This window comes from Panthera onca, chromosome B4 (assembly GCF_046562875.1).
Source record: "Panthera onca isolate mPanOnc1 chromosome B4, mPanOnc1 haplotype 2, whole genome shotgun sequence".
Lineage (NCBI taxonomy): Eukaryota > Metazoa > Chordata > Mammalia > Carnivora > Felidae > Panthera > Panthera onca.
The window spans coordinates 19808816-19836258 of NC_138345.1; the positions used below are offsets into that span (position 1 = coordinate 19808816).

Here is a 27443-nt window from a genome sequence, read left to right on the forward strand (position 1 = left end):
GAAAAATGAATGTAAAAATGTGCCTTTATTCCTGGGAGATCCAAGAATCTAGGTCCTTTGCAGTCATTTCAGAGACAGAAACTCGTACCTACTGACCGAGTTGTAGCCTCAAGATCTCTTACATGTTTGTGTCCGTTTCTAACTTCCCCAGGAAAGAGGGAAGGCTGCTGTCTAACCTTAGTGCAGTCTCTCTTCTACACTGTTTTTCCTCTCTTTTGCCGGGCACTTATCACAAGTCTTGTGTGGTTCCTGGAGCTAACCTAAACTGATTTAAAAGACGACAAGCACTAACAATGGAAAGTATATTCCAACCTTTTGGTGCCCAGCATGTGCTTGTCCAATAGCCCACCCTCGGGGAGACTGGAGTTTGTCTGTCTGTCTGTCTGTTTGTTTTGATGGCTTGGAGATGAAGGTAGGCAGCCACTCAGTTTCCCTCCTGTTTCCCTCTGTTTCCTTCGGAGCACCCTGGCCAGGGTGGGCCCTTGCAGACCTGTGAGCAGTTGCTCTCTGCTAGACTGGCAATATTTTAGGGTCTAAATCTATTGATTCTAAGCCTCTTCCATCCAAAAGGGTCAAACACAAACATATTGATGGCACTGATTAGATGAATGACTGGATCTTACTGGAGAGCCTCTAGGCTGCCTGCCACTCTCTCTCCACCTCCTTCTGTCTTGCTCTAGTCTCTCAAGGAAAGGAAGATCCCAACAGCAGGAGCTAAGGAATAGGGATACCCTAGCATCCTAGGTACTTGGTCTATTTCTCCTGTAGATGTTCTCTTCACACTACTGACACACACACACACATCTGCGGGCAGCACGCTCTCCTAATTCTTTTTCCAAAATCTCTGTCCTTTCACCTCTCTGGCCTTAACGTCCCTTGCAAGGGACAACCACTGCCCTTCCCCCAGTTAGACACCAGTCAGCCCCGCAGCCATGGCGGCAGCCGCAGAAGAATAGAGAGCTCTTGCTGCACCATACAGCTTGGCTCTGGGCGAAGAAGTCGTGGGAGTCAGATAGTGGTCCAGGAGAGGGCTGCTCCAGCCAGCAAAACATTTATTCAACTGGGCAAACGTTTTCCGGGCACCCACTATGGCAATTTTAGGTGCTGCTGTTAGGTCCTAGGAAGAGAAAAAAAGAGGAACGGAGGTCAGCAGTGCCAGTATGAGAGGAGCCCCGCATGAAGCCACTGACTTGGGGTTTAACTCCACACGTTTTGGGGTCGTGTTTTTCCAAGCAAACTGGAGTGATCTTCAGGGAAAGCCAAATACACATGATGAAAACATCCTGTTTTGAGAAAGCAGGACCGGTGGAGCGCCGGTGACTGCCCACCAGTGCGTTAATCACTCAGGAAAGGGGCTTGGGAGCCCCAAGGCTTGAATTTGGTGAATTCGTGCAATTTGGAGCTTTTCGACTTCGTATTGATCCCTAAACTCAATTTTGAAAACAGCCTCCCTCGCAGAAGTGTGGGCTGTGTTATCCCAGTATTTGCACGCATCGATTGGGCTAAAATAAAATGCATCATACGCTCCTCAAAGAAGGAAAGAGACAGGGACAGTCACAAGAGGAATAGCAGAAAGTGCATAGTTAATATGGGTTGTACACGAATCCGCGAAACAAGTGCTTTAAACCCAGGGGGATTTCACGTAATAGCTAATTTGGTGAGAGAGCGAGTGTGCGCAAGCAGAGGGCCATCTTAGAAGGCCAGGAAGATAGGGAAGATATAGGTTTTTCTGACTGGAATTAACATTTCCTTGTGATTTGCATTTGCTAATGTCCAAACCCTGACGTACAGTCCGCCTAACTCAGTCTCTCCACCGCCTCCCCGCCCCCCCCCACCCCCACCCCCAAGTAGGCTCACGAAGAAATTCTCTTCCCTGGGCCACTGCCAGAGCTCAGAAGCCGCTGCTGCTTTTCCCCTCGATGCACCGGGTCTCAAGTCCCGGGAAGGCCGCGGGCCGAGCCCAGGGAGGCGCTCTCCGTCCGCCCTCTCCAGGCCTGCAGGACCCCGCGGGGTCCTCGCCTCAAAGTTCATCAAATGACCCCAGCGCCTGCCTGGTTTTGCCCATACACTTCCTGGGTCCCAACTCGCTGGAAGGACAGCTGGAGAAGATGGGGAAAGGAGATAAGACTATCTTATCCTAGACCAAAGAAGAAATTCTTTTCCTTGTCTCATACCCACACACCCACACAAAAACCTTTCCTCTCATTTCTTCGGAGTCCATTTCAGGTTTCTGAGAGAGAGAGAGAGAGAGAGAGAGAGAGAGATCGCGCGTGAGAGAGAAAGGAAGAAAGAGTGGGGGAGAGAGAGGGAGAGAGACAGCTTTTAAACAAAAGACAAGGAGGCGCAGGCAGGGGTCTGGAGCTCCCCTTCGGGGGTCTGCTCCGCCCGGAGCCCCTCCAGCCTCTCGGCCCGGCATTTTCGGGCGTTCCGCAGGCCTGGCCAAAACCTCCTGAGCCTGCGCTCCACGCGGCTGGAGAAGTGGAGACAATGCCCAGGAACCAGTTCCACCCCGGCGCGGCTGGAGCCGGCGCCCGGCCCGGCCGGCCTGTGTCCGAGGCTCTGGGAGCGGAGAGGGGCGCCGGGCCCCGCTCCGCCTCCCCGCGGCCCAAGCCGCCCGGGTCGCCCCGGCGCTCCCGGTTCTCCGCGGCCCACTTAGCGAGCCGCTCTCGGGGGCCCGCGAGTTCAAAACACGCCTTCTCCTTAATGAAAGCCTGGAAACCCTCTCCACTTGCTTCCCAGGCCGAGTCGCCGTCTCCAGAGGTCGCCCGGGCGCGCTCGGCCCGGCGTCCGCTTCCGCGCTGGGCCTCCGAGGCCGAGCGGCCATTTACTGCCCTCTGATTGCGCCGAGGACCAGGTTAGCTCATAAAGCCTTTCACACTCAACAATGGGGATTTTCTCAACAATTAACAAGAAACAACATAATAAAGCCATTTACAAAGACCTTGCTATTTACTATAAATTAGGCACTCTTTAAGAGACCAGTGCGTAATTTCACACACTTTACAACTGGGGCTGCATTTTAAACACCCGGGAAAAGCAAGCTTGTTGCACTTTCCTGTGACCTATCTGCGGTGCACCTCTGTTTCCCCTCTTCCTCCGGGAGCAGCTTTGTTTGCATTGCTGCACTCCCACCTCCCCAACCAAGGGTGGTTTTCCAGGTCACTGTCGCCCGTTTCCCGTTTCCAGGTCATCATTCCACTTGCAGAGGCACAGAGAGGTTCCAAGGACAGGAACCACGGCGCCAAAGAAAAGCAAGCCTTGCCCCATCACACTTCCCCCCCTCTTTGGGAGTTCTGCTGGGCCTTCGCCTGCGCACCCGTGCCCTCCCCAGACTCCGGGCCCGCAGGTCTTGGGCCACTTCCCAGAAGGCGTTCACAGCCGTGCTGGCTGGCCCAGTGTGAAGCCTCATCTCTTTGCCACTTGCGTCGCACGCACGCATTTTGGAGACCTGGGCCAGCCCTCCGCCCAGAGCAAAAAAGCTGGGCCCCATTTGCCTGGGACAGAGAGATGAGGCCTGGGCGAGAAGGTGAGAAATGGCTAGGCAGTGTGTGCGTGTGCCGGGGTGGGAGATGACTTCAGAACACACAAAAGGAGCGCAAAGTGAGAGGAGGCGGTCCAGTCCCTGAAGACCGGCCGCGCGCCCTGTCGCCTCTGCTCCCGGTGGGCCTGGCCTTGAGGCCACTGGGACAGGAGGCTGCGTGGAAAGGAGCTGGGGGTCGTGCGCTCAGGGGTACGGGGCTGTTCCGCCCCGGGGAGCCAGTAGGTGACAAATTCAGAGGAGAGCAGGATCTGGCCGGGGGAGGGGGGGGGAGTCACAAAGAAATTTGTTTGCCACCATGCAAAATGGCGGCATTTAAACATCTTTCCGGTGTGGTGGCCCAGGCCAGAGAGCTAAGAGCTGCCCTGGGTCAGCACGGTGGCCAGAGCTTGGCACCTAGGTGGAAAGCGAGGGGGAAAGGGACCCCGAAGCCGCTACGTCCCCCGGGTCGGCCCTCCGCCGGCTAGGCCGTCCCCTGCGTTCCCTACCAGCCCGCCAGTCCCAAGCCCCGCGCCAGCAGCCCCTGGACACTGACCCCTGTTTACAAACACAGCCCGGGGGCGGGGTGGGGCCGGCCGGAATGCGGGCTGGCGGGGTGGGGGATGGCAGCTCTCTCCCGAGGACGCCACCAGCAGAGAGGAACGAGGAGTTGGTGCGAGAGAGCGGGCCCGGCAGCTGGAAAGGACTGAACGCCTTGTTTTTGAAACTGTCAATTCCCTCAACCCCTATTGTGAGGGCTTCATGCAAAACATCTCAGGCCTTTTAAAGTAGGAGCTTGTGAGGCCGCCACAGTTTGAAAAGGAGCGAGAGAAGAGCGGGGGCCTAGGGCATGGGCAAAGAATGATAGCTGGGCCCCCCTCCTTTTTTTTTTTTTTTTTTTTTTTTTTTTTTTTTTGCAAAAGACTGCCTGCCAAACAGGTAAAATGCAGCCCTTCCCCCCACCTCCTAGAGCTTCCCTACGTCCCTACCCCCCAGGCTAGTTTGCAAATGCCCTTTGGCCTAGGGAGCAAACCAAAACCAAAGCTAGCGTTAAAAATAGTTCTTCCTTCCAGGAAGGGGAAAATCCTGGGGAAGACCTGGGTGACCGGGCGGACTCCCTAAGGTGGATGGCCTGTTCCTCCTTGTCAATTTCCTGAAGTTAGTTGATGGGGAGCCTTTAATTCCCCCCCCCCCCCCCCCAGTTTGTCTCTAAGAAACTCTTTTTCACATCTTTTATCAGCAGGAAGTTATTTTCAAGGTGAAGCAAAACTCACATTTTCTAGCTTTTGTAGATACTAAAGCTTTATTATTTTTTTTTTTTAATGTGAGGGTTCTGTTTTTGTTTTTTACCATGTAGGATTTTTGTTTTTGCTTTCTTTGAAAGAAAAATTGCTTTTGAGGCATGAGTCTCTATCTTTTCCTGCATTCAAACAAAACTATCATTCTCCTATCAAGCAGACACTTCAATTCTTGTGACCAGAACTTTGAAAATTTTTTAGACCATTGAAAGTCACCCAGACACGGGTAAGATAAAAATCCACACAGCAAGCCCATCTAGTTTGTGTTATTGCTGTTTAGTGGTGGCTCCTTGTTGTTGATTTAAAAATAAACAACCATTATTGAGATTACTGCACTGTAATCAAGTAAGCCAGTAGAAAAGAACACCCACTTTAAAGAGTAAATAGTTGAAAAAGAGCAAGCTGCATTTTCTAAGAAGGCAGATAACCTGACTGAAAGACAAAGTGCACACATCTCTTAAAAAAATAATTAAGTCTTCATTTCAGAATCTTATCAGGAAACTATTTTCACAGGAGACCCAAAATAAGCTTGTTTCCCCAAATAGTCATAGTTTCCTTCATTTTCTTTATGTTTGTAGGTGGTGAGCTTTAGACATAGGACTAAGTGACCCTGGGACCATAGAGTGCCTTTAAAAAAATGCTATCACCTGAAAACATCGAAAGGTAAAAATGCAATCTATCAATGGAGGTAACTTTGTTTTTCTCTCAATAAGGCTTAACTTTTTGAACAACTGGGACACTTATAGCATCTTAGAAAACATTGATCATAAAACAACCAAAATGAAATAAACTGTACCGAGAATAATTCCCACAGCAGAATGGGAAAACAGCTAAGGGACTAAAGAATACCTTGTATTTGCAAGTTACTGAATACTATTTGGTACACTCTCCTGACAGAAGCCCCAACTCAGATTTTGCTGTGGTTGGCTGGCTTGTTGTAGTAGTGTGGGGTGAAATCTGTGTTGACTATTTAATTTCTTTCCTTTTGATGGTATCACTCTGGAATGCCTCGGCCTCCATGCTGCTCATTCTCCAGCTCCTATAAACTGAAACTATTGATTCTCTGAGGGCTGGAGACCAAGTGTCAAAGCTGGAGGCCGATATTTTATGTCAGAAATTCCATTGGGTATATTTGTTTTAAATTGTGCTTATTCTACCTAGCGGTCCTCTCACACCCCAAGATCTGTAGACTTCAAATATATTCTCAATTTATAATATGGGAACAATGATTCCATAGCCAACAAGAAAAGTACTAGTCTTAGAAGTCATCATACTTTGAACTCTCTTGACTTAGCAGTAATTAAAGAATAGAAATTACAGACTTCCAGTGTGTGTAGATCACACTTTTTACAGACTAATTTTGCAGGACAAATCACTGCACCCAAATTCTGTATGGCCTTCCAAAGAGGAAAGAACTCAGGCTGTGAAGCTAATCGTTCAGCTTTCTAGGGGCTTTAACTGTAACTTGTACTGGTCTTTGGAATGATACACAAACATGAATTCTAGGAGGACATCCCCCAAATTTTGCTTTGACCATATCTATCATCCCAATAAAAAAAGGATCCAGTGAACCTACATCTGGCACCATTCAAGAAGGAAAGGAAGGGAGGCAGTTCAAAGCATGTGTTTACTCCATCCAAATGTATTTGGATGCAGGTATCCTCAGCCTCTGTCCTTTACAGTAAGAGTAAAACCACAGATCATATACAGCAATTAGAGCTGAGACCATCCGGATCTAACTGAAACATTTATAGACAAAAGAAAAATTTCAAAGGGAGTAGGAATTAGAAGGTGAAGGGCCAGGAATAAAAAAAAAAAGAGTCAATTTCCATGAGAAATAGTGACTTAAATTCACACAGAAACATCTCCTTGATGTTTTGTTTTGTTTTACGATTTATGACCTATAGATGCAACTTCTTAGGAATATGATGGCAAAAATCTGAGCTCCGTAATTAATTTGTCAGACTAAGGGGGGGGGGGGGTGGACCAAAAATTGCCAGATTTAACATTCATTAAAATAGCAATTGATCTCTGCTTCACTGTCTTAAACCTGAAACTTTTTGCGCTTCATTTGGAACAAGTTTGCAAAGTTCTGTTGTTATTTAGAAAGAAATCCAGTGTTTTGCACAGAACCTGACTGGCCTCATCACATGGTGTTACAACCAAACACTACACCCAACAAATGCATTTCTTTCAGGCAAAAACGTGACAAATGAAAATGCCAACAAAACCATTCATTCCTGTTAACCGTTCTTCAATCTGGAATAAGTAGAAATGTATGGAACCAGGAATTTTAAACAGTGTTTTTAATTGAAAATAAAGCTAAAGCATGCTTTTCAACAGTGCAAATTTCCATAATTTTGATTTGCTGCTTCCATCATCACAAGATAGCACACCAGCATGGCCCTTACCAAGGGCTAGACCCTAGCCATTTGCATGTTGAACTACTTTGATTTTAAGTGCAAATATAGATAGTCACCTCTGATTGTCACTTGCAGTAGAAACTCTCCTGCTTTATCACAGGATGGTCTGAAAACAGAAGTTTCGAGAGATGCGGAAAAAGTAAAAGGTAATAAAACCCAAGTGCCTGAGTTCTGATACCAAAGAGCCCTAAAATAACTGTTATTTTTCATTGGGGATATGCTTAGAACTCTGACCCACTGTACTTTTCTCGGTTGTATTTACTGCTCTGTCATTATGAAGAGTCAGACCATAAAATATCCTGCTATTAAGGGAACTATTTAATTGTTTTGCAAGTTTGAGGAGTCAAACTTGAGGAGTCAGACCACAAGGTAAGCAGGACAATAGTGAATAAGAGTCACCTTATTTATAACCTTTGGGTGAGAACACAAAAAGGACTTTTTCCAATTGCAAGGAGTGAAATCCCATCCTTTACAAGAAAAAAAAAAAAAAAGCAATCTCATTTTCCTTTTACTCAGTATATATGAGGCAGCTTTTACCAGCATTCAGGCAGGACTCCCCAATCTTTCCACTCAAAAAAAGAAAGAAAGAGATAGAAGGAAAGAAAGAAAGAAAGAAAATTAAGTGCAACTACTCTTGGAGAAGGAATGAGGGGAGCAAAAGAAAAAGATACCCCACAAAAAAGAGCTCCAGAAAAGAACATTTTGGGCTCACAGAAACTTCTTTCTACCTCACTGTGTAACCACGTAACCTAACAAACTTTCACTGAATTAACAGTTACACTTTCAGGTCTGAAATCTAGTGCATAAACTTAATGGCTCATTGTAATATTTATTATTCAACCTTTTGACATTTATTTGTAGCAGTTGAATTGAGGTACCGGGTGCATTATTAGCATTGAAACAGTAAAGTGTTCCAGCTCTACCTTAATAACTGAGTTTTACTTGAGTCTTTAGCCTGAAGTAGTCTGTGGAATGTAAACCAACCCTTCTCCCACCCCGCCCCCACCCTCCTCCAGGAAAAAAAAAAAAAAAAAAAAAAAAAACCCGCAATGGAAAAAAAGTAATCCGATTTCTGTCTTCAAAATGCGATAAACCAGGGCTCCAAAAGGGGTGTAACACATTAATGGACTTGTACAAACCATCCTGTGCAGTTATACAACAAAAGGAAGGTAATATGGTTCGAGAAAATATCTTCCAAAACACTTTTATGAATTAAATTTCCTGAATTTGTGACTCGGTGGAAGAGGTATTGCAGAACCGCCCAGCTGCCATTTCCATATAGGATGGGCTTTGTGAGGAGGTTGGGAATCCTTAGTGGTGTTTAAGGAATACGCCGGCCACAAATCCCCATCCTTCCCAATAATGAGTGATGGTGGACAAGGAAAATTTGCCATGAAATTAAATGGCCTTTTCACTGCTGATGCTACATTGCTGGCTACCTTTTTGCGTCTGTTTATAACTGTAAAATCATCCAGTGTTCCTTCATGTGTTTCGGTTTTACCTGTAGGACGAGGACTTCTAGCTGATTTCAAATTTGGTTTGACTGGAGGTGTCTGAAGTACGGGTCGTTTTCCCAGTACTAGTGTCCGGTAATTTTTTCTCACCCTGGCACCAAATTTATATTCCCCATCCTCGGGTTTTGGAGAACCTAAAGTGCATGAGAGGCCCTGACTCGGAGCCGGTGGGTTTAAGGAAAGAGTTTCTTTTTCAGGGCATGCAAAACCTTCTTCCTTGGCTGTGGTTAACAAGGCGTCCTCCTCTTTACTTTCAGTCACACTGTAAAACTCACCCTCTGTATCATTGCACTCGCACTTAAGCTTATTTGTAATAAGGTCAGGTTCATATTCTTCATTAGCACTACTGTCTTCTACTTTGATTTTAATATTGTGCAGAAATGGCAAGGTCTTGTCGCCTGCGTTAGTGCACGGATTCTCAGCTTTCGTTGCTGCTGCTGGTGCTGCTCCATCCACCTCAGAAGCGGTTTGGGAAGAGGACAAATCCGTAGCAAATTCAGCACAATGAGGGATTTTGGAGTCTTGCTCTGAATTTGCGGCCGCTCCTGAAAAATCGTGATCGAAGAACCTAGCAGCTATTGTGTTGTTATCAGCACAGTGTGTAGCAGGAGTTGCTTGTAGGCATTTCCTAGCCTCTCGGAGTATTCTTTGTTGTGGAAATGCATTGTTTGTCTTTGGGCTAGGTGAAGAGGCCCCCTCCGCCAAGCAGTTAATTGTCAGGTCAGTTCTCTTTACAGTACTGGAAATTTCAGAGTGTGGGAATGTAATCTCAGATACCCTATCGTTCCTTATCTCTGTGAAACAACTCCCCAGGCTGGCCGGGCAGTACACCGGAGACGCTTTGGGGGCCCAGCTCTGCAGATTCCACTCCTCCGGCGACTCGGCTTTGACACCACTCTTGAGGTCGGGAAGTCTGCCGGCATCCTCGAAAGCAGCGGGTTTGGTTGCAGCGGCGGCGGAGGCCAGATGGTACAAGAAGTTGGCCTGCGCCTGCACGCTGGGAGGCTTGCCGAAGCTGGTGCGTCTGAAACGGATGCTCTGCACCGACACTTGGCTGGAGCCGGAGCTGGAGTCCGACTCCGTGGACGAGTCCTCCTCCTCCGAGCTGACTTCGCTGGAATCCGAGGCCCCGCTGCCCCCCTCCTCCTCCTCCTCCTCCTCCTCTTCCTCCTCCTCCTCCTCTCCCTCCTCCTCCTCTTCCTCCGAGGACACGGAGTTGCTGGAACTGGACAAACTGGAGCCAAAATCGGAGTCGTTGGCCGCATGGTCCGAGTAGGAGCTGGACTCCGAGTCGCTGCTACAACTCTCGGGAAAGCTGCCGAGATGGGGCTGCGGCCGGTGGTGATGAGGGGGGTGGTGATTCTGCTGCGGCTGTTGGGCCCGGTGGTGGTGGTGGTGGTGGTGGTGATGGTGGTGGTGGTGGTGGTGGGGAGGCGGGCAGAAGCTGTTAACCAGATGAAACCTCTCCAGGCAAGTGGCCCCGGCGGCCGCCGCCGCCGCCGCTGCCGCCGCCGCCGCCGCCGCCTTGGCTTTGTAGGACCTGGGCAGCAGCAGCAGGCGGCGGGCGCCGGCGTGGGGCGCGAGCAGGCAGTCCTTGGCGCCCCCGCGCTTGCGCTTGCACCGGTAGGTCAGGCTCACCGGGCCTCCCGCGCCCGCCGCCGCCGCCGCCGCCGCCGCCTTGGGCTGGGGCCCGGCCGCCGAAGCCTGGTAGTAGGCGGCGGCGGCGGCGGCGGCGGCGGCAGCGGCGGCGGCGGCGGCGGCGGCGGCCGCCGGGTGCTTGCTGCACAGCAGGCTCCGAAAATAAGCAGGGTCCGAGTGAAAAGCAACGTAGTTTCCCTGGAGCGGGGCAGTTTCATAGTTTAGAGGGGGTTTGCAAGGCGAGCGCACGATTTCCGGGTAGTGCGAGCCCGGGTATTTGCTAAAAATCTGAGGTAGATGGGCGGCAGGGCGCGCGGCGGCGGCGCCCGGGCGCGGGGACTGCGCGCTGATTGGCAGGGGCCGCGCGGATCCGCTCAGGCCCCGCCAAAGTTGGTGCTTGTCCTTCCAAAAACCCGGGCGGGGGCTGGCGGCGGCGGCGGCGCGCTCTGGCGGCGGCGCCTTTGTGGCCAGGGCCCGGCCGACCCTCCTGCGCTTGGTCTTGAGGACACGCTCGGTTTTGCAGGAGGTGTAGAGTGCTTCCACGTCTTCCCGGGAGATGAGAGTGCATTTGGCGGCGTGGAATGCGATGCTGTTGATTGCCTTGAGTTTCCGCAACTCCTCCAGATCGCAGTGGTGCTTTTTCACTTTCAAATGATCCATGCGCTTGTGCACGGTCGTCCTCGGGATGTTCTTCAGCAGATCCGTGAAGACTTGGGAGAGGGCAAACATTTGCTTTCCTTTAATGATGAGGTAGCCGAGCCTCACGCCATCCACCTCTTCAAAACCTGACTTCAGGTCTCCCATCTCGGGCACTAAATGATCCCCACCATTTGCAGTAAATATATACGTGACGCATACATACACATGTATGTATGTTAATCCTCCACCAGATGCTGCGTGTGTCTCAAGGCATCCTGCTAATAAAATAACAAAGACTGTTATTCCCGGCGAAGGGAGTGCCAAACTCTAGGCAAAATTATTGGAAAAAAAAACAAGACAAAACAAAACAAAACATGAAATTACACTGACTTGATTCTTGCTTTTTTTTTTGGTTTTCGTATTTTTTTAAAAAGAGGGAAAAAACCATCCGGTTTCTGATCTGCCAGTGTGTTGGTCTAAGTCCCCGATGCAGATCAGTACCTGGGCCCCTCTATTCCTTCCTTCTCCATTGGAGCACTATGATAATGGAATGTGAAGGGAGAAAGAGAAAAGAAATGCAGCTGCTATTCCCGCCGCTGCTTTAGCTACAAATAAAATGACAGAGTGAAGTGAGCTCGTCCGGAGACACCTTCATCAATTAATTCCCCTAAAGCCAGCGCTGATTGGACACTCCTGACAGGTGATGCAATAAAAATTGATATTCCACCCCTTCCCCCCAAAATCTCCCACTAATTAGCATACCCTTATACTGCCACCTCCCCTCCCAAAGTAAATAATACAGTCGGTATATAAATCTTTCCATTAAACTATCGGAGCTCAGAAACAGCCTGACTCACAGACTTCATCTGAACCAGTGTGTGTACGCTTAAAAAAAAAAAAAAAAAAAAAAAAAAAAAAAAAAAATCCCTGTATATTCGCCTTTAAAGGAATATTGCCTATTTTTTCCTTTATTTGCATTTTACCGCTGCAGCTATTATCATTTCAAAGAAAAGCATTTTAAAAACATTATCAAGCCTAAATAGACATACCCCACCCCCTTTTCCTTGGGAAAATGGAGCTTAAGCGAAAATGTGCAGAATAGCCTGGTATTTCCCTTATGGGAGTGGAGGAGACCGGCTGGGAGCTCCAAAGTTAAACCCGCGCAGTGAACCACCCCAGTACAGACTTACGTTTTGAATTTCTCTCGATTTTCCTTTTTTTTTTTTTTTTCCTGAAATGCCTTTTACAACCAGAAACAAAGTTATTTGACCAAGGAAGCAGTTCAAGGCTCCAGCTCCGAAACACTGTAACAATTCAACTGGATTTGGGTTCTCTGCTGGGGGGTGGGGTGGGGACGAGGTAGCTGCACGTCAGACCCATAACAAAGCATAGATAAGCCAGAAATGTGTACACTTTTCACAATTAACCAGGCTGGATTAGAGGCCAGATCGTCCTAGAGTCCCCAGCACAGCCTTTGCCAGGGTCCTGTTCACCACAGGTCAGAATTCCAGGGAGCAGACTGCTTCTGCAGCGAAGAATAGAAAATGTAAAACGCCCAAGGTGCTTCCAGAGGTTTTACGTAATAACGATGAAAAGAAAGTGCTGATGTACGATGCAGACTATTCCAGTGGTCTCTGATGCTTTCGGTTGCGAGTTTAAATGAATCTTCCACAACTCTCATTTTTTCCATGAAAGCCAAGCATCTGCTTAAAAAAATAATCACTTTGGATGAATATCAATGCTGTTTAACCTCTTCTTAGTCGAGTTAAGGCACATTTTGGTGTCTTTTCAAGGATATCCAAAATATTGCCAAATGAGAGCAAGGGTCTTCCCAGTTGCATTATCAGGATCCCAAGGTGGTTTGTTGGCTCCTTTGCAAAATTCGGCAAAATCTTCTTAACTGTTCGGTCTTTGCAACTACAGCATAAATGCAACCCAGGCATTTATATGTTTCCTTGTTCCTCCAAAAATAGACACATCCGTGTGGTTAAAAGAATAAACGGATATTTCTGAGCCTGCAAGAAAAGAATTGTACAGTAATTTCTTCCTTCCCATTCAAAAGTTCCAGTTTCCCCTGCTCTGGTCTGGCTAGCACAAGCAGGTATGGCTCAAAAGAAAAGGAAAAAAAAGATAAAAACAGAGGAATCAGACATATAAAAAGGTAGTTTGCATGAAATCTCGGCCATAGTTCCCCACCCCCACCCTCATCTCCCTAGTAATTTCCCAGGAATTTTGAAGAGAATTGGGAATTTCAAGAAGTGCATCCGGAAATTAAGGAAGTCTATTTAAGAGAGTCTGTAACTCAGAGGTTGGGATTTGAAAAGTCAGCCCTGGACTACTGTTGCACTCAGCACAGATGTAATCGCCGCTCTTCAACTTAATCAATGTGTGTACAAACCACGATGTCTAGTTCTTGCCTTTGAAATCTAAGGCTAGCATTTCCATCCAAGAAATCAGAGCTACAGCAAATTACATTTTTGTCCCTTGAATGAGAGAAGGATCATTGAATGGATCTCGTGATATTTCAGGCTTTAAACGTAACCGAGAGGCAGCAATGAACAATGCCTCGTCACAGCTAATACCATCCACCGACTTGGCTTTCTTTAGCATCTGGATCTATCACACCGCGTTTTTCTCTTTCACTTTCACAGGAGGCAAAATGCAAAAGGTTTAAGTAGAAAGCAAAGTTTCCAGAAAAAGCAGATGCTGGTGTTTGTTTTTTAAAGTCTAATGACCAGAGCCTTTCCATTGCCAGCGACAATAATGTCGTTTTAAAATTCCTCCTGATGCACTTATATACTGGCAGCTCTCTTCCTCCAACCCCACCCCCGTCCAATTCCCCTCCTCCAGCTTTGAGATTTCGACCAAAGAGTCAAACAGCCAAGAAATAGTAAACTCAGAAAAAGCCTTTGAGAAGACATTACAAAAGGTTGGCTAGAACATCCTTATCCTTATTTTTTTTTTTTTTTTGGCCAGGTAGTTCTAGTTGTTCTCCATTCCTATTTAGATTTACACACGCACGCGCGCACACACACACACACACACTCCTACTCTTGCACATGGCAACATGATTTAGTAACCTTTTCAAAATTACCTTTTTTTTTTTTCTCTCCCTTCCTCTCTTTCCACCTTTAAAACACTGGCAACATAGGTGGTTGTTAAAACTAGTAGAATATTGTGGTGTTTTTTTTTTTTTAAACCAAAGGTACAATCTTTTGGGTCAAGTAGAAAGAAAAATAAAGGCCAGATGACTTGGGAGATGTGTCTATATATACAATGTATGCAGGTATCTTTGTATGTACACTCAGGCACCTTTACACTTATACATTTTTAATACTCTTATTACATATCTTTCTTCTTGTCTAATACATTCTTTTGTTCCTTTAACTTCCCCATTATTGTGTGTGTGTGTGTATGTGTGTGTGTTAAGGCGTGAGTGCGTGCATTCACATGCACGCGCACGCACACACACATACACACACACACACACATACATAGAATGTGACAGACAGCTTTCTTGTGGCCATCAGCACACGTTGCATATCCGGGGTCTTCTCCAGGCACATTGGGGGTCGATCCCGATAAAAAGATCTAGCAGAGGCCCCTGAGCGCTCACACATGAAAGGCAGGGGACTTTAAGATGGATTTGCATGCACACAGGGGATTTCGATCAATAGCTACCAACATTTATGGCTTAGATTATTAATGTGAAAGCTGGCCAAAAGAATGGGGATGAAAAATTAAAGGTGTCTGTTATCAATTATGCTTAAAGTTATGCAATAATTTACTTACTTTGCCTGGATGTGCAGATCCAGATGTATAAAGTACTATTCTTCAAAAGCCAGGGGGTTTCTTTGATAAATTTGTTGACCATGTCAGCCGCCTCAACAATCAAAGATGAACCCAATTCAGATGATGGACTGTATTCAAATTCTTTTTTAAGAAAAGATATATCAACTTCTGTTTCTCAAATGCATATACATATGTGGGCAGATATGCCCAAATTAACATTTATGTGTGTATCCATCTCTAAGAGTATAGAGAATTACCTTATTGAGAATTTAGGAATATATATGATAAGCATGGAGTTTGTTAATTACATGTAATTATTTTCTCAGTGAGGAATGCACAATCTACTCACTATCATAAAAAGTATTTTAGCTTTGGAAACAAAGCTGCTGGCTAAAGGAAAATCCTCTGTGGCAAATACAGATAGAAGTATATTCTTAATGTCCTCTTACTTCTGCATTTGTTGTAAAAAAAAAAAACACAGTACTTTCAGTTTTTAAAGTGATGGGTTATGAAGATATGTACATATTTGTCTTTACTTACCCCGTATGAATGTGGTAAATTTACCTTCGGATGTTCTATTTTGATTTATTTTCACTGTATTTTATGTTTAAATACCATTGCAATTCAGTCTGACCTCTTTCCTCTGGAGCAAAGTAATGCACACGGCATTTACAGTCTTTTAAATGGTTAGCTGGGAAATGCAGTAGCAATTTGCAGGAGTAGTTTACTAATGGGGAAAGTTCTTTTGAAAACCTGAAGGAAAACCTAAGAGTACTTTTGCATTTCTACACTACAACTGTCATATAATTAAAGTATTGAAGAGCATTAAAATAATCCTTTTCCTTCCAAGCTTTCACCCATACACATATAATTTAAATGAGGATCATCCCCCCACATCACCATCACCACCACCTAACTCTTCACCATATACATTTGTTTTACTGATTACTGGGCACATTTTGTTCCAAGTGAATTCAGACAGAAAAGACTAAGGACATCACAAAGGCCTCAACAATGTAAGTATACTGGTTAGGAGAAGAAAAGAAGCCCCTTGTACTGTTAGCCAAAAGTAATTATAATACATCTAACACATTCTAAAATAATAATAATACAAAGCCTCACATGGCTGAATTAATTTAGGATATAGGACAATAAAATCTTGTGATAGTCAACAGTTCCTCATCAAAATTCATCTAATTTCACGTGTTTTCTACTTTTGGGGAGGGGAAAATGAGAATGGAGGAGGAAATGCTAAATTAAGGAGTAGCTTAAATTATAACTTAGTATATTTTCCTTAATTTTTTTCTTTTTGTCTCATCCACACAAATCAAGGCAAGTCTCCAAAAGGGCCCATCCTTCTGTTCTTAGGCATTTTGAAATCCTGTTTTTAATAGAAGTTTGGGACACAGAGTGTATGCCATGTTGTCTACTGACCCATAATCAAAATGCAGTGACCTTCTACCCTTTTTTTGCCCCCTGACCCATCTTGAATTCAATGCAGGCTTTATAAATTTGCAAATCCTTGGAGGTAAAGGGGTTTTTGTGAGGCTTTGTTCTGAAAAAGCCCTAAGAGTGTACTTTCTAAATTAGACAAAGGTAAAGCAACAAAACCTAGTGGACAAGATTTTATACAGGTGAGCAATAGACAACTCTTCAGTTAACATATATTGTAAGCTAAAAAGCAGTTATAAACATGGGAGACAAGAAGGTTATACATTGCATTAAATTAGAGTGTGGTACAAATCTCTTTCATGATGTAAGAAATGGTTAGGCCACAATCTTCCTGCTCTCCTCATCTCAAGGGCTGTGGGGGACCCTAGTGACCAAGGAAGGAATGGGGGTGGGGGGAAGGGCATAGAGAGAGGGGAGGGAGGGAGGAAGGGAAAGAAAGAGAAGAGCGAGCGAAAAGCGATCTGAATCTACTCGCACATTCCCTTATCTTTCCTGCTATCAGCCAGTTTAAAGGACACCATAATTATGATGGTGATAAAAACAATGCCTGCTTATGTGTGCTGAATAAATAAAGAATGTTTACAGCTAAAGAATCTTTTAATTCCAATTAAATGCTATCAACGAAAAGCCACTTTTCCTACTGCAACAGCCTTTCCCCCCAATTATCTTGTTTTGTTGCAATATTTTCCTACGAGACACCAGGGCTTCTCACAATTGATCCTGAATGTTGAAAAAAAAAAATCTGAGAAAGTAGAGTTCAGTGTTGATATATTAAATAATACACAAATATCAAAACCTACAATTTATTTGTGTTGCCCAAATTTGTGTTTATTTTGCACAAGGGTCAAATGTGTAGAAACCGCAGTGATGACACTGAGTGTTGAGGCCTACCTACAGGCTGCTGAAGCCATGGAGAAATTCTGAGCACCCAAGAGGGGAGAAGGGAAACATAAGACATGTGGGGCCTGATGGTCTCTGGAAAGGGAATCCTCTGGTTCTGTTCCCCTGGCTTCAGCCCAAATCCTTCTAGGAGCACTGGAGCCAATCACTGTCTTCCACTGCTGCAGCTACTGGGCGCACACAAAAAAAGCGGGAGATCAAAAAATCCCAAGTTCGCATTTATAGATACACAAGGATCATTTCATATTCATGACTCCAACAAATCACATCATAATCAGATTTAAACAAGGTTTGGGCAGTAATACCCACCAGGCTGGGCACTAAACATTGACAAGTATCACCCACTAACCAGAAAAGTTGTCGTTGTCCTTGTTGTTGTTGTTGTTGTTGTTATTGTTGTTGTTTTGAATCACAGAATGAAAATTAAGTCTTTGATCTTCGAAAAGCTTACTCTTAGCTTTTCAGGCCAATTTTTACACTAATAAATTTCAAATACACGCCTCTTTTTATGTCATTCTACAACGTTGTGATTCCAACTTCCATTTCTTTCCTTTTTCAGGTCTAGTGGTGTTTTGTTTGTGTTTTGGAAAAACACAGGACCTAACAAACATTGTGGAAAACGCACTAGTTCAGTTACATGCCCTTACAAACCTGCCTTTTAACACCATCTGTCTAAGTAGCACATTGCTAGGTATAAACTGAAAAAAAAAAAAAAAAAACTTTGAAGAAATATCTAATGTTTCTTGGCAAATTCTATTTGGTGATGTGGTACAAAAATACAGTGGTAAAAAAAAATTCAGGGTATCCATAAGTTTTCTGGGTAGTTGCAGGCCCCTTTCCTTTTGAAAGTTTAGAGCTCCAATACCCTCAATTCTACTGGCAGAATTAGGATGGACCTAGAGGGTCCTAAACGTGACCGATTCACTAAGGCGGGGGGCTACAGCTTGCAGCAACGTGCTCGGCAACTTAATCCTACGCTAAAAGAGGGCAGAGAGCGAAAAAGAATGGAATACAAACTCTCCCGACATTCGTAGTTACTTTCAAGGTGGATTGTGTATTTTAAGGCTGATGGGAACGTCTGGTTTTTGGAGCAAAAAGAAGAGAAGGTAAGTGTTTGTCCTTGTATCCACCAGTTCGTAGAGAAACAATGAAAGAACAAAGGGAACCACTTCTCCATCTGAATATTTTCTGTGTCTCCCTCCGTTCCAAGCCAAAAAGCTGGCGAGGGGATTCGCTTTACTCTACCTTAGGTAGTTGTTGCTAGCCTTGTTGAACTGAGAATGAGGGGAAAAGTTGAGCGGCAGTGTAAATATAGACTAAATAATAATAATAAAGGCGTGCTGTGGCGAATCTCCACAGCGCCGGTCGCAGCAACTTACAGGAGAAGTTGCTAAATCTATGAAGGCAAAGCCCAGGAAATAACCTTTACGGTATAGATTTCGAACTCAGTCATTTAAATGGCCGTTCTTGCTGTCTGGAAGGATTTCTGCGTACAAAATCCTTAGTACTGTCTATGGCAAGAGGGTGGTGTACTGTTTTGCTCGAAAAACTGTTCGCTATTGCTATGTGGAAAATAATTTTGTAAAAAGGAAAGGGGATTCAAGTATTGAGTGGCAGCGGTGGCTGGGAAAGGAGAGAGATTCGTATTTAAATGTATTTGCTTTGGGGTACGGTGGTTATCAGCAAGTCCGCCTTTGTGGGTCTCTGTGGCTGAATGAGTAAGTGACCGAGTGCCGACGGCATTATATAAATGGATTGGTGTGTGGGGGGAGCCCCCAAAGCGGTCGAGCACGTGAAACATACATTTTTTTACTGCCCCCCAAGCAGCGACCAAGCCTCCCCTCCACCCCACCCCAAATCCGTATATTACCTGCCCAGTTACAGTGACACATGTTTATGTTTATAGTCCTGGTTTGTAGTAGCGTCAAGAGCCGCAGCAAGAGGAGGGGGAGGAGAGAGGAGAGGGAGGAGTAAATGCAACCACCCCCACTTGTTGTTAAAGCAAATTTACTGCGTTATTGCAAGCCCGGTACGGGGGGCTGGGAAGTGAGTTGAGAGGAAGGGTAGAGTTGGGTAGTGTGTTGGTGGTGGAAGGGGGGGGGGTGGGGTTAGGAGATCCGGGACGGAGCTACTCTCTCCAGCGGCCCGGGAAAAGCAGCTCGGTCAATAGGGGAGCATGCTGGCGCGGTAGAAAACAAAAAGGTTCCTCCTGCTCGCAGCGTTCACGTGGGGGGCTCTGCACGCGGGGCTCCAGGGCCCTGACCTCTGACCCCGGCTCCTCTCCGCGCTCTCCCGGTGCCGCGCGGCCACTTTTTACCCAGGATCCCTCGCGCGGGCCGCGCTCGTGCCGAGCTCGAGTCCTTCTTAATCCTCCATTCCCCGATTTCCCTCCCCTCCCCCCACCCCCACCCCCCCGCCGCCAGCCCCGGGGGAGGATTCTCCGGCTGGGAACCCCCGCCCCACCCCCACCCCGAGAGCCCGGGCCGCCCGGCCGCAGGGAGGCCGCGTGGGGCGGGGAGCGCAGAGCCGGCCTCCCCTGCCGGGCCGGGCCTGCGGGGGAGGGGAGGGAAGGGGAGGATGGGGAGGAGATCCGAGGCGGGGGGGGGGGGGGGGCGGCCGGCGGCCCGGCCCCGCTGCCCAGCCGAGGCCTGGACCTGTTGACTGCTATTGGTCCACCTCGTCCCGCGCCCTCTCCCTGGCCGCCGCAGCCCCGGCCCTTCCGCGGAAACGTGGGGAGGAAACAAGGATGGCTCTTCTCTCCGCCTCCCTCTAACTTTATTTTTTTCTTGGGGGATGAGAAAGCAAAGTAATCTCATCCGCTGCCCCAACCTTTCTCATAAAGTACCGTCATGCGCGGGCCCAGCGCCCTCCCAGCCCCCGCTATTTAAAACCTCTCTGCCCCTGGCCAGCTCCTCTGCTCACAGCCCGAGGGCCCGGGACGCCCCCGCCGGGCCTCCCCCCCTCCCCCCCGCCTGGCCCGGCTTCATCCCCAGCGAATTGGGTTGCTTTTCTTCCCTAGAAGCTCCCTCGTCCACGTTCCACTTTTTTTTCCGTCCCAGGAGGCGTAAGATAAAACCTCTGATTTGCTGCGTGCTGCTGGACACATTCTCTGCCTTCTTCGTCAAAACGCATTTGATGGAGAGTTTAAAATATCAGTATTTAGAGGAGGAAATAAAAAGAGAGGGGAGAGTTCTTTTGCCAGTTTAGACGACATAAACGCGTTCAAATTTAACAAAATACGAAATGTATTTAGAGTTACAGGGTTTTATTGGATTTGCTGTATTTCCTTCTAGATTTTGCATTTCCTGAGGAATCTTTTCCGGAGGGAAATAGCAAATTAAAATCAAGGTGGAAATGAGACATTTCAACCACTTCTGAAACTAAAGGAGAAAATTTTTAGAATATATTAACGAAATAGCGGGAAGGCGGCCGCAGCAAAGCTGAAGTCGCCGAAGGGAGCGCCTCGGTGTCTCAGGCTGGAGGAGGAGGAGACGGAGGAGGAGGAGGAGGAGGAGGGCCAGCCCGGGAAGGGAAAGGAGGCGCGCGGAGGCGGCGGGGCGCGGGGCGCGGGTACCCGGCCGGGCTGCGGGCTGCGGCCCTCGGGAGGAAGGCTGCGGCGGGCCGTGCGAGCTCGAAAACGCGGGCGGGGAGGGCCGCGGTGGGCGGGGGCCGGGCGCGCGGCTGGCGCCGCCGAGGAAGCGGGAGCCGGGCTCCTCTCGCCCGTCCGCCCCCATTGTTCGTCCCTCTAGCTGCGGTTCGCTGTTCTCCGAGCGCGCCCTTCGCGAGGGAGGGGTCCTGCGGCCCAGTTCGACCCCCTACTCCCGCCTCCCCGAATTCCAGCGCTCGGGCCGGGCCGGGTCGGCGCCGCAAGTTTTATTATCAGACTCGGCCAGCGAGGGGTTCCCAACTCAGGAGCCTGTAGAAAGGAGGCTTTACAACGTGCCGCTAAATTGGAGGAAGCTGGGCAAGCCTGCAACTCACACATTAAAAGAAGAGGGAAAGCAGCCCAGATATGTTTATAAAGTGATAACTAGGTAGAGACAAATGTGGGCATTTTTTTTTTTTTTTTCAGGATCCGGAAAGTTAGAGCAGATTGTGTCATTTTGAGTATCTTTAACGTATGGATACGAAAGTGAATGTCGGGGTCCAAAGGAGTTCGGAAAAGCATGTTTCGCTGTCTCTATTTGTTCTTATCCAGCTCTTTGTTGTATACACAGTAAAATTTAAAAGCAAGGGCTGAGCTGCTCTTAACAAAAACAGGCTTGATTTCTTAACGTGAAATGCGTTTTCAAAATAGCAGTGAAATTCAAAAGGGAAAAACGTGTCATTTGCTTTTAAAGCACGTTTTGGAAACAATTGCAACCCACCTACGAAACTCTGCCTGTTTTCCTTTGTGAGACATGTGGAAAAAATATTTCTGGCAAACGTCACAGTTCTAAAAAATGAAGATTTCCAACAAGTGCTCGCGAGTCTCGAAGACAAGACCAAAGTCATCGTGCGTGAAAACTCAGGAAGAAATGATTTCAATCCTTTGGCCCAAACCTTACTAGGGCAAGAGGGTAATTTAAACTTAGATTTATAATAGACTTTGCGGAAATTCCTTCTAAAATCCCCATTACTGGTCTGTGTATGATGCAGCACTGTTTCCCAAGGTGGATTTTAAAAAACCAATTAGAATTGATCTCTAATGGAATATTATATTTGCACGTCATCATGAAAACATCATTTGACAAGAGTTTTGAATTACAAGAAAGAAGTTAACAGATGATGTTCATATATAGCATCTGTTTGAAAAGAACCCTTAAGAGTCAGTTAAAGGTAGTGGTGATTTTGCATTTGAAATGCTATAGAAGTGTTTTGCTTTTGCACACTTTCATTTTACAGATCTTCATCCTTAAACTTGCATTTCCTCTTGGAAATCATTCAGTTATTTCGAGGTATACGGAGAAATTCTTATAGAAGAAATCACTGGAGGTGTAACCATGGAAAGGTTTGAACAGAAAAAAACATTGGTGTTGAAAAGGAGGTATTCTCAATCTGTTCATTCCTTACACACTCATCCTCCCATGGTCCCCCTCCCCAACTACTTGGATTCAATTTACATTTTTTATTTATAAGTCTTTGAATATTTAGAATAGCTTTGGAAGTTTTCTGCTATGTAGTTGATTGTAGAAGGTGAATCTTTTTACATCTTTTGGTGTTTGAGACATTTTTTGTTTCATTTCAAATTTAAAAAAATGTGTTACAAGTCATGATATACTTGTGAGAAAAACAACAAATGGGTGGAAAAAAGGGCATGAATGGGGGTGGGGATGGAGAGGGATATGTAGCATTCCTGGTCAGTCTTCATAATACCTTTCATTAATATTATGTCATTATATTTTCCACTTGTGCTTATACCAAAGATCATTGCTTTTTAAGTTGGAGTAAAGGGCCACCATATAAAAATTGCTTACATTTTGGCTCTTAGGCGCCACAGTAAAGTAAGACTGACAATAAGTGATCGGAGGCTTGTGTGTTTAATTCGCCAAGAATGTTAAGCTTCCTAAGATTCACCCTATGGGGCCATGTTGGACCTTGGCACTGTTACTGTATAATTTCAAGAGATAAATATACATATTATAGATTTTTAAAAAATCTAAGATGCAATAGGCAAATAGTTTATTAATTGAAGGAATAAAAAAAATGAATTTGTCAACCTCATTCTCTCTGGGACACAATGCAGTTAATTAACATATTCTTGGGCTTGTTTCTGGATTTGCTAAGCAGTGGCTCCTTTCAGAGAGGAAAACATTTAAATCTTAAAAAGTTCTCTTCTTTGGCCCAAATAGTATTTAGCCACTCAGTTTATTTTCTTCTTCTTTTTTAAGTCCAAGATTTGTTTCATTTCCTTCAAGGTCTCTTCCAGTGCAAAAACTGATTTTCCTCTTTTCTATGTCCAGAATCTTTTCACCTACATAATGTTATCGTCTCCTATAAACAGACACCTAAATAGGTCACTTTAATCACACTTTAATTATAACAGAAATGCATCTCTTCAGTATCACTAAAAAAATGGGAATATGGACCTCACCCTTCTTATGTATTATATTGGTGATACTCGGAAAAGTCAGGCACTTAACACCCTTAAATATCGTTGCATCATGGAAAAAAATAGTCCAACTCTGAAATGTTACTGAGGTTTATGCAATGCCTAGAAAATCTAAAGTCATCTTTTAGATATGATTTTTCTACTGGTAAGTACAAGGTGTTTTATCCAAAAATGTAAATCCAACCAATATATATCAATTTTATAACAGAAGGAGTAGTTCTGAAGCCAAACACAAGATTAACCAAGCCAAACCCTTTACAGTAAATATTAGGCCTTGATTCTTAAAAATATTTTAAAATTTAGATTACATACAATTTAAATTTCAGGATGACCTACCTAACTTTTCAACAGTTAAGTGTATCTCACAATGATATTAATTGTGATTGATTCTAAGTTGCAGTCTGTTTTGTAAGAAAATGATGACTCTTACGTGAAAAGGTGGTTAACATTTGAGTGCTACTTAAATGAAATATAAATTCTAAACTACCTGGTAAATAAAAAAACTCTTCACCAATATGAATTTCAACAATCAAAAATCCTTAAAGAGACCAATTTATCTGAACATTTCTGTTAATCATTACTTAGAAATTTTAGTTCAGTTGTACATACAAAATAAAGTCTTGCTTTACTCTGAAGAATGAAGTTCAGATTGCAATTCGCTTTTAAACCCTAGCATTGTACATTAAAGGAATATTTATTGTGGGCCTACTACGTGCAAGAGGACTTGCTAGGTGGTATGGTGAATTAAAAAAAAAAAAAATCACCTAGTAAGATCAACATGCTTCATTAAATGGAATTTCCCAAACGCCATTAACAGAATATCAATTGAAAATGGAATTGAAATGAATACCTTTTAATGAAATTTCTAATAGTACTCCATAATATAGGTGCCATGTGTGTGTTTGTATGGATTATAAAGATACAATACTCACTTATTGTGAGACAAAACTAGTTTCAGAAGTATCTCAATATGTTTATCATACTAGTGTAAATATACAGTTCATAATAAACTCTTAATTTAAAAGGTAGGAAACCTTTTACAAATGAGCAAGGAAAAATGTTACTCAGGGATTCCTTTATGTAAAAGAGGACATATCTGAAAATTTGTACAGATCATAAGAAATTGCCTTTTTGCATTCTCCAAATACTTTGTTTAGAAATAAGGTTATAGTTTCTGATGAGGTTAAGTAGATGAATGAAATCTAAAAATTGCTTTTGTTTTAAAACCATAGTATCAATTGCTTTTGTTTCAAAACCTTCGTATCAGAGCCAATACAGAATTTTAAACACTTTACGGAAGTTAAGAATCTGAGTTAAGAAAAATGCATCTACTGTTAACATTATAAAAATATATGTCATTTTCCATATATTATAGAGATATACATCAACAATGGATATAGTAGACTAAATATGTGCACAAACAGAAGAGAAATAAAACTTCAATTTAAAAAGGAGATGAATATAAGCAATACTAACCCATGAACCAAATTTGGTTTTAACTATTTCTTTCATAGTATCCACTTACGTAAATGATTATGGAAAAGGAAATCCAAAAATTTGGTCCCTAGGTTGAGGAATAAAGAAAATTATAAGAAGATATATTACCCATAGAGAAAAAAAATACAGTTTCCCATTATAGTAGGGTTAGAGGTTACATCATAAAATACTTTACTTGAGTTTTTTGTGGTTTGCCTCAGATGATTAGTTCAGAGAAATAGATGAGCCAGTACTGAGTTAGCTCCTGTTATGTGAAGAAGAATACTGGAGACAACAGGCTTTTGTTTTATTCTACAGGTACTAGATATACTTTTCCAAAGGATATTTGGAGAATGAGGACTCAGATATAAAGAGTAACATTAAGATTGAAATTGTCCTCTCTACGAAGTTATTTTATAAATCCCATGGACTTTTTCCCCCATTACCATGTATTTTTAAAAACTTACTTGAACTTTAACGATAATGGCAATTGGTAAGTTTTATCCATTCTAAGATATGAGAATTAGCATATTCAGTCAATGTCATATGTATATATATGTATGTGTGTATGTGTATATGTGTGTGTGTGTGTGTGTGTGTGTGTGTGTGTGTGTGTGCATGTACGGGTATATATCTCACACAAAGGACAAATATAACCTGCTCACTGATATATTTCCTGTGTCCAAAACAGCCCCTGGCTCACAGTAAATGTTCAATAAATATTTACTGAATGAATAAATAATGAATTGTATATCTGAACTATTTTATAATGTCTGTTATTCTTCCTTTTCACTTAATGTTTTATAGAAACATATTAAATATTACACTTTTGGTATATAACATAAGAAAAGTTCTATATCTGGTACCTGAGTTGATGTTAGAGTGACCTATTTATACCCATTATTTTTTTCCTATAATTTTCATAACTCAACATTTAATATGTTAAATATGTTTTAAATAAGTTGACATATGTTATCAACATTTATATGTACATCTTTAATAAAATTTCTGCTTCAGATGCTATTTTTTAATATACAGTCCTGTTCTTATGAAATAGTGTCTTTTCTCTATTTTTCTAAATTTCAAGTCTCTTATGAATGATGAATTTGTTTTATTTTGAATAGACTGTTTACCTATATTTCTTTTATTAAGTGTTATAGAATAGGATAAAGTACCCATCCTTCTTTACATATAAATAAATTCTATTACAAGAACTAGGCTCCAATGTATTAAAAATAAAATGAATGTATGTGAATAATTTAGAGCATTAAGGTTTGACAGCAGTGTTTGGGAAGGGAAGTTTCACACTGATTTTAACTCAGGATTACTCTTCATTAGAAGTCTGAACCTGAGCAGGAATTGGATGTCGATTTGGTATCCCTTGTGAAAGGGTAAAGATAAAATACATAGTAAAGATACACAAAATGATACAGTTTTGTTTGAGGGTGGTTTTAACTTTATAAATATCAATGACATGTTAAGAACATAATTATTATATGTTTAGAAATTTATTAAGTGTTGCCATACCCCTCAAAAGAATTTGCATTGTATAGGTATGTAATCTTTTAGTCATGTTTTCTTAATGAACTAATAGCTAAAAGAGAATTCTCATTTTTATGTGTCTCTTTAGTGTACATTTTCCCTTAAACTTTTAGTTGATTTCCATTACTGTAGATATCTCACTTAGCTTTAAAACGTTTGAATATACTTGCTAACATATGCTTGCATTGTATCTATTGTAGTTCTTAAGTAGATTTCTAGCAATTAATTTGAAATGGAAAAAACAGCCATGCTACCATTTTTTTTTTCCTTTCTGAGAACATTTGGAATGCTTTTAAAGATAAAACCAATCATCTTTTGGTGACTAAGAGAACTTAGGTTCCTTCATCCTTTATCATTGAATAACTACATTTTCCAGATCTTTACATTACATTGCTAATTCCTGATGAACAACCATTTTGTACCTGCAAGTTATTAACCAAAGCCATGAATTCACCTTGTTAAGTATGCCTGTCATTTTAACAATCTATATTCCTATTCATGATAAATTTTCATAATTAGACACTTTTTGTCTAAAATCAATCTTGGGCTTACATGGATACATAGGGGATAGGGCAACAGTGGAAGATTTTACAGCTCAAAACTGCGTAGTATCTGGCTAATTACTCTATTCAGATAGGCCTAATCCATTTCTTATTTGTATGTGAAGAGCGAGCTCCCATCTTTCTGCCACTTAAATCACCTTGAAAAAACAAAAAAGTGACCTTAAATTTTCAAGAGTAAATCTGGAGTACAGAGTCAGATCAGAGAAATCCTCAAACAAAACTGGGCTCCCCTCTCTCATGGTGTTACCATTTGGTGACCGACTAGAACTTGGGTTCCTTCATCCTTTGGTATCACATTACGGCATTTTCCAGGTCATCACTTTATATTGCTAATTCCTGATTAACGACCATTTGTTCTCCTAACAGCAAGCTAAAGGTAGCCTTGGTGTTCCCTCTTTGAGCATTACCCTAACCCAGGCTTTTGACCTTCAGTGTGTGATGCACTTTCATTTGTCACTGGGGCCAATGTGGTGTGTAAACGGGCTGCGGATCTGGTGGCACTTCCACTGCGTGAACTTTGGGTAGAGTCCAGGATGTGAATTTAATGGGTGGAGAAGCTGCGGCAGCACTGTGAAGTTAGCGCGGCCAACTGCAGGAA

The 27443-nt window shown here is 43.9% G+C and overlaps 1 protein-coding gene across 2 annotated transcripts; it reads right to left on the reverse strand.

Moving 5' to 3' along the window:
- Positions 1 to 815: 815 nt before the first annotated feature.
- SKIDA1 (SKI/DACH domain containing 1) lies at positions 816 to 11217 on the reverse strand. 2 transcript variants are annotated; one of them, XM_078450375.2, is made up of 2 exons: positions 8740 to 11217; positions 816 to 1117 (listed from the first exon to the last, which is right to left on the reverse strand). In XM_078450375.2, exons 1-2 carry the CDS (start codon positions 11192 to 11194, stop codon positions 1098 to 1100), a joined length of 2475 nt encoding a protein of 824 aa, XP_078306501.2. In that variant the 5' UTR covers positions 11195 to 11217; the 3' UTR covers positions 816 to 1097. The 2 variants fall into 2 exon arrangements, with proteins under 2 accessions (XP_078306501.2, XP_060515192.3); XM_060659209.3 differs by lacking the exon at positions 816 to 1117 and having other exon boundaries at positions 8237 to 11216.
- Between the last annotated feature and the right edge of the window lie 16226 nt (positions 11218 to 27443).

Bases quoted from the DNA above. Each gene is read 5' to 3' on its own strand.
- SKIDA1 (XM_060659209.3), bottom strand. From the start codon at position 11,194: ATGGGAGACCTGAAGTCAGGTTTTGAAGAGGTGGATGGCGTGAGGCTC.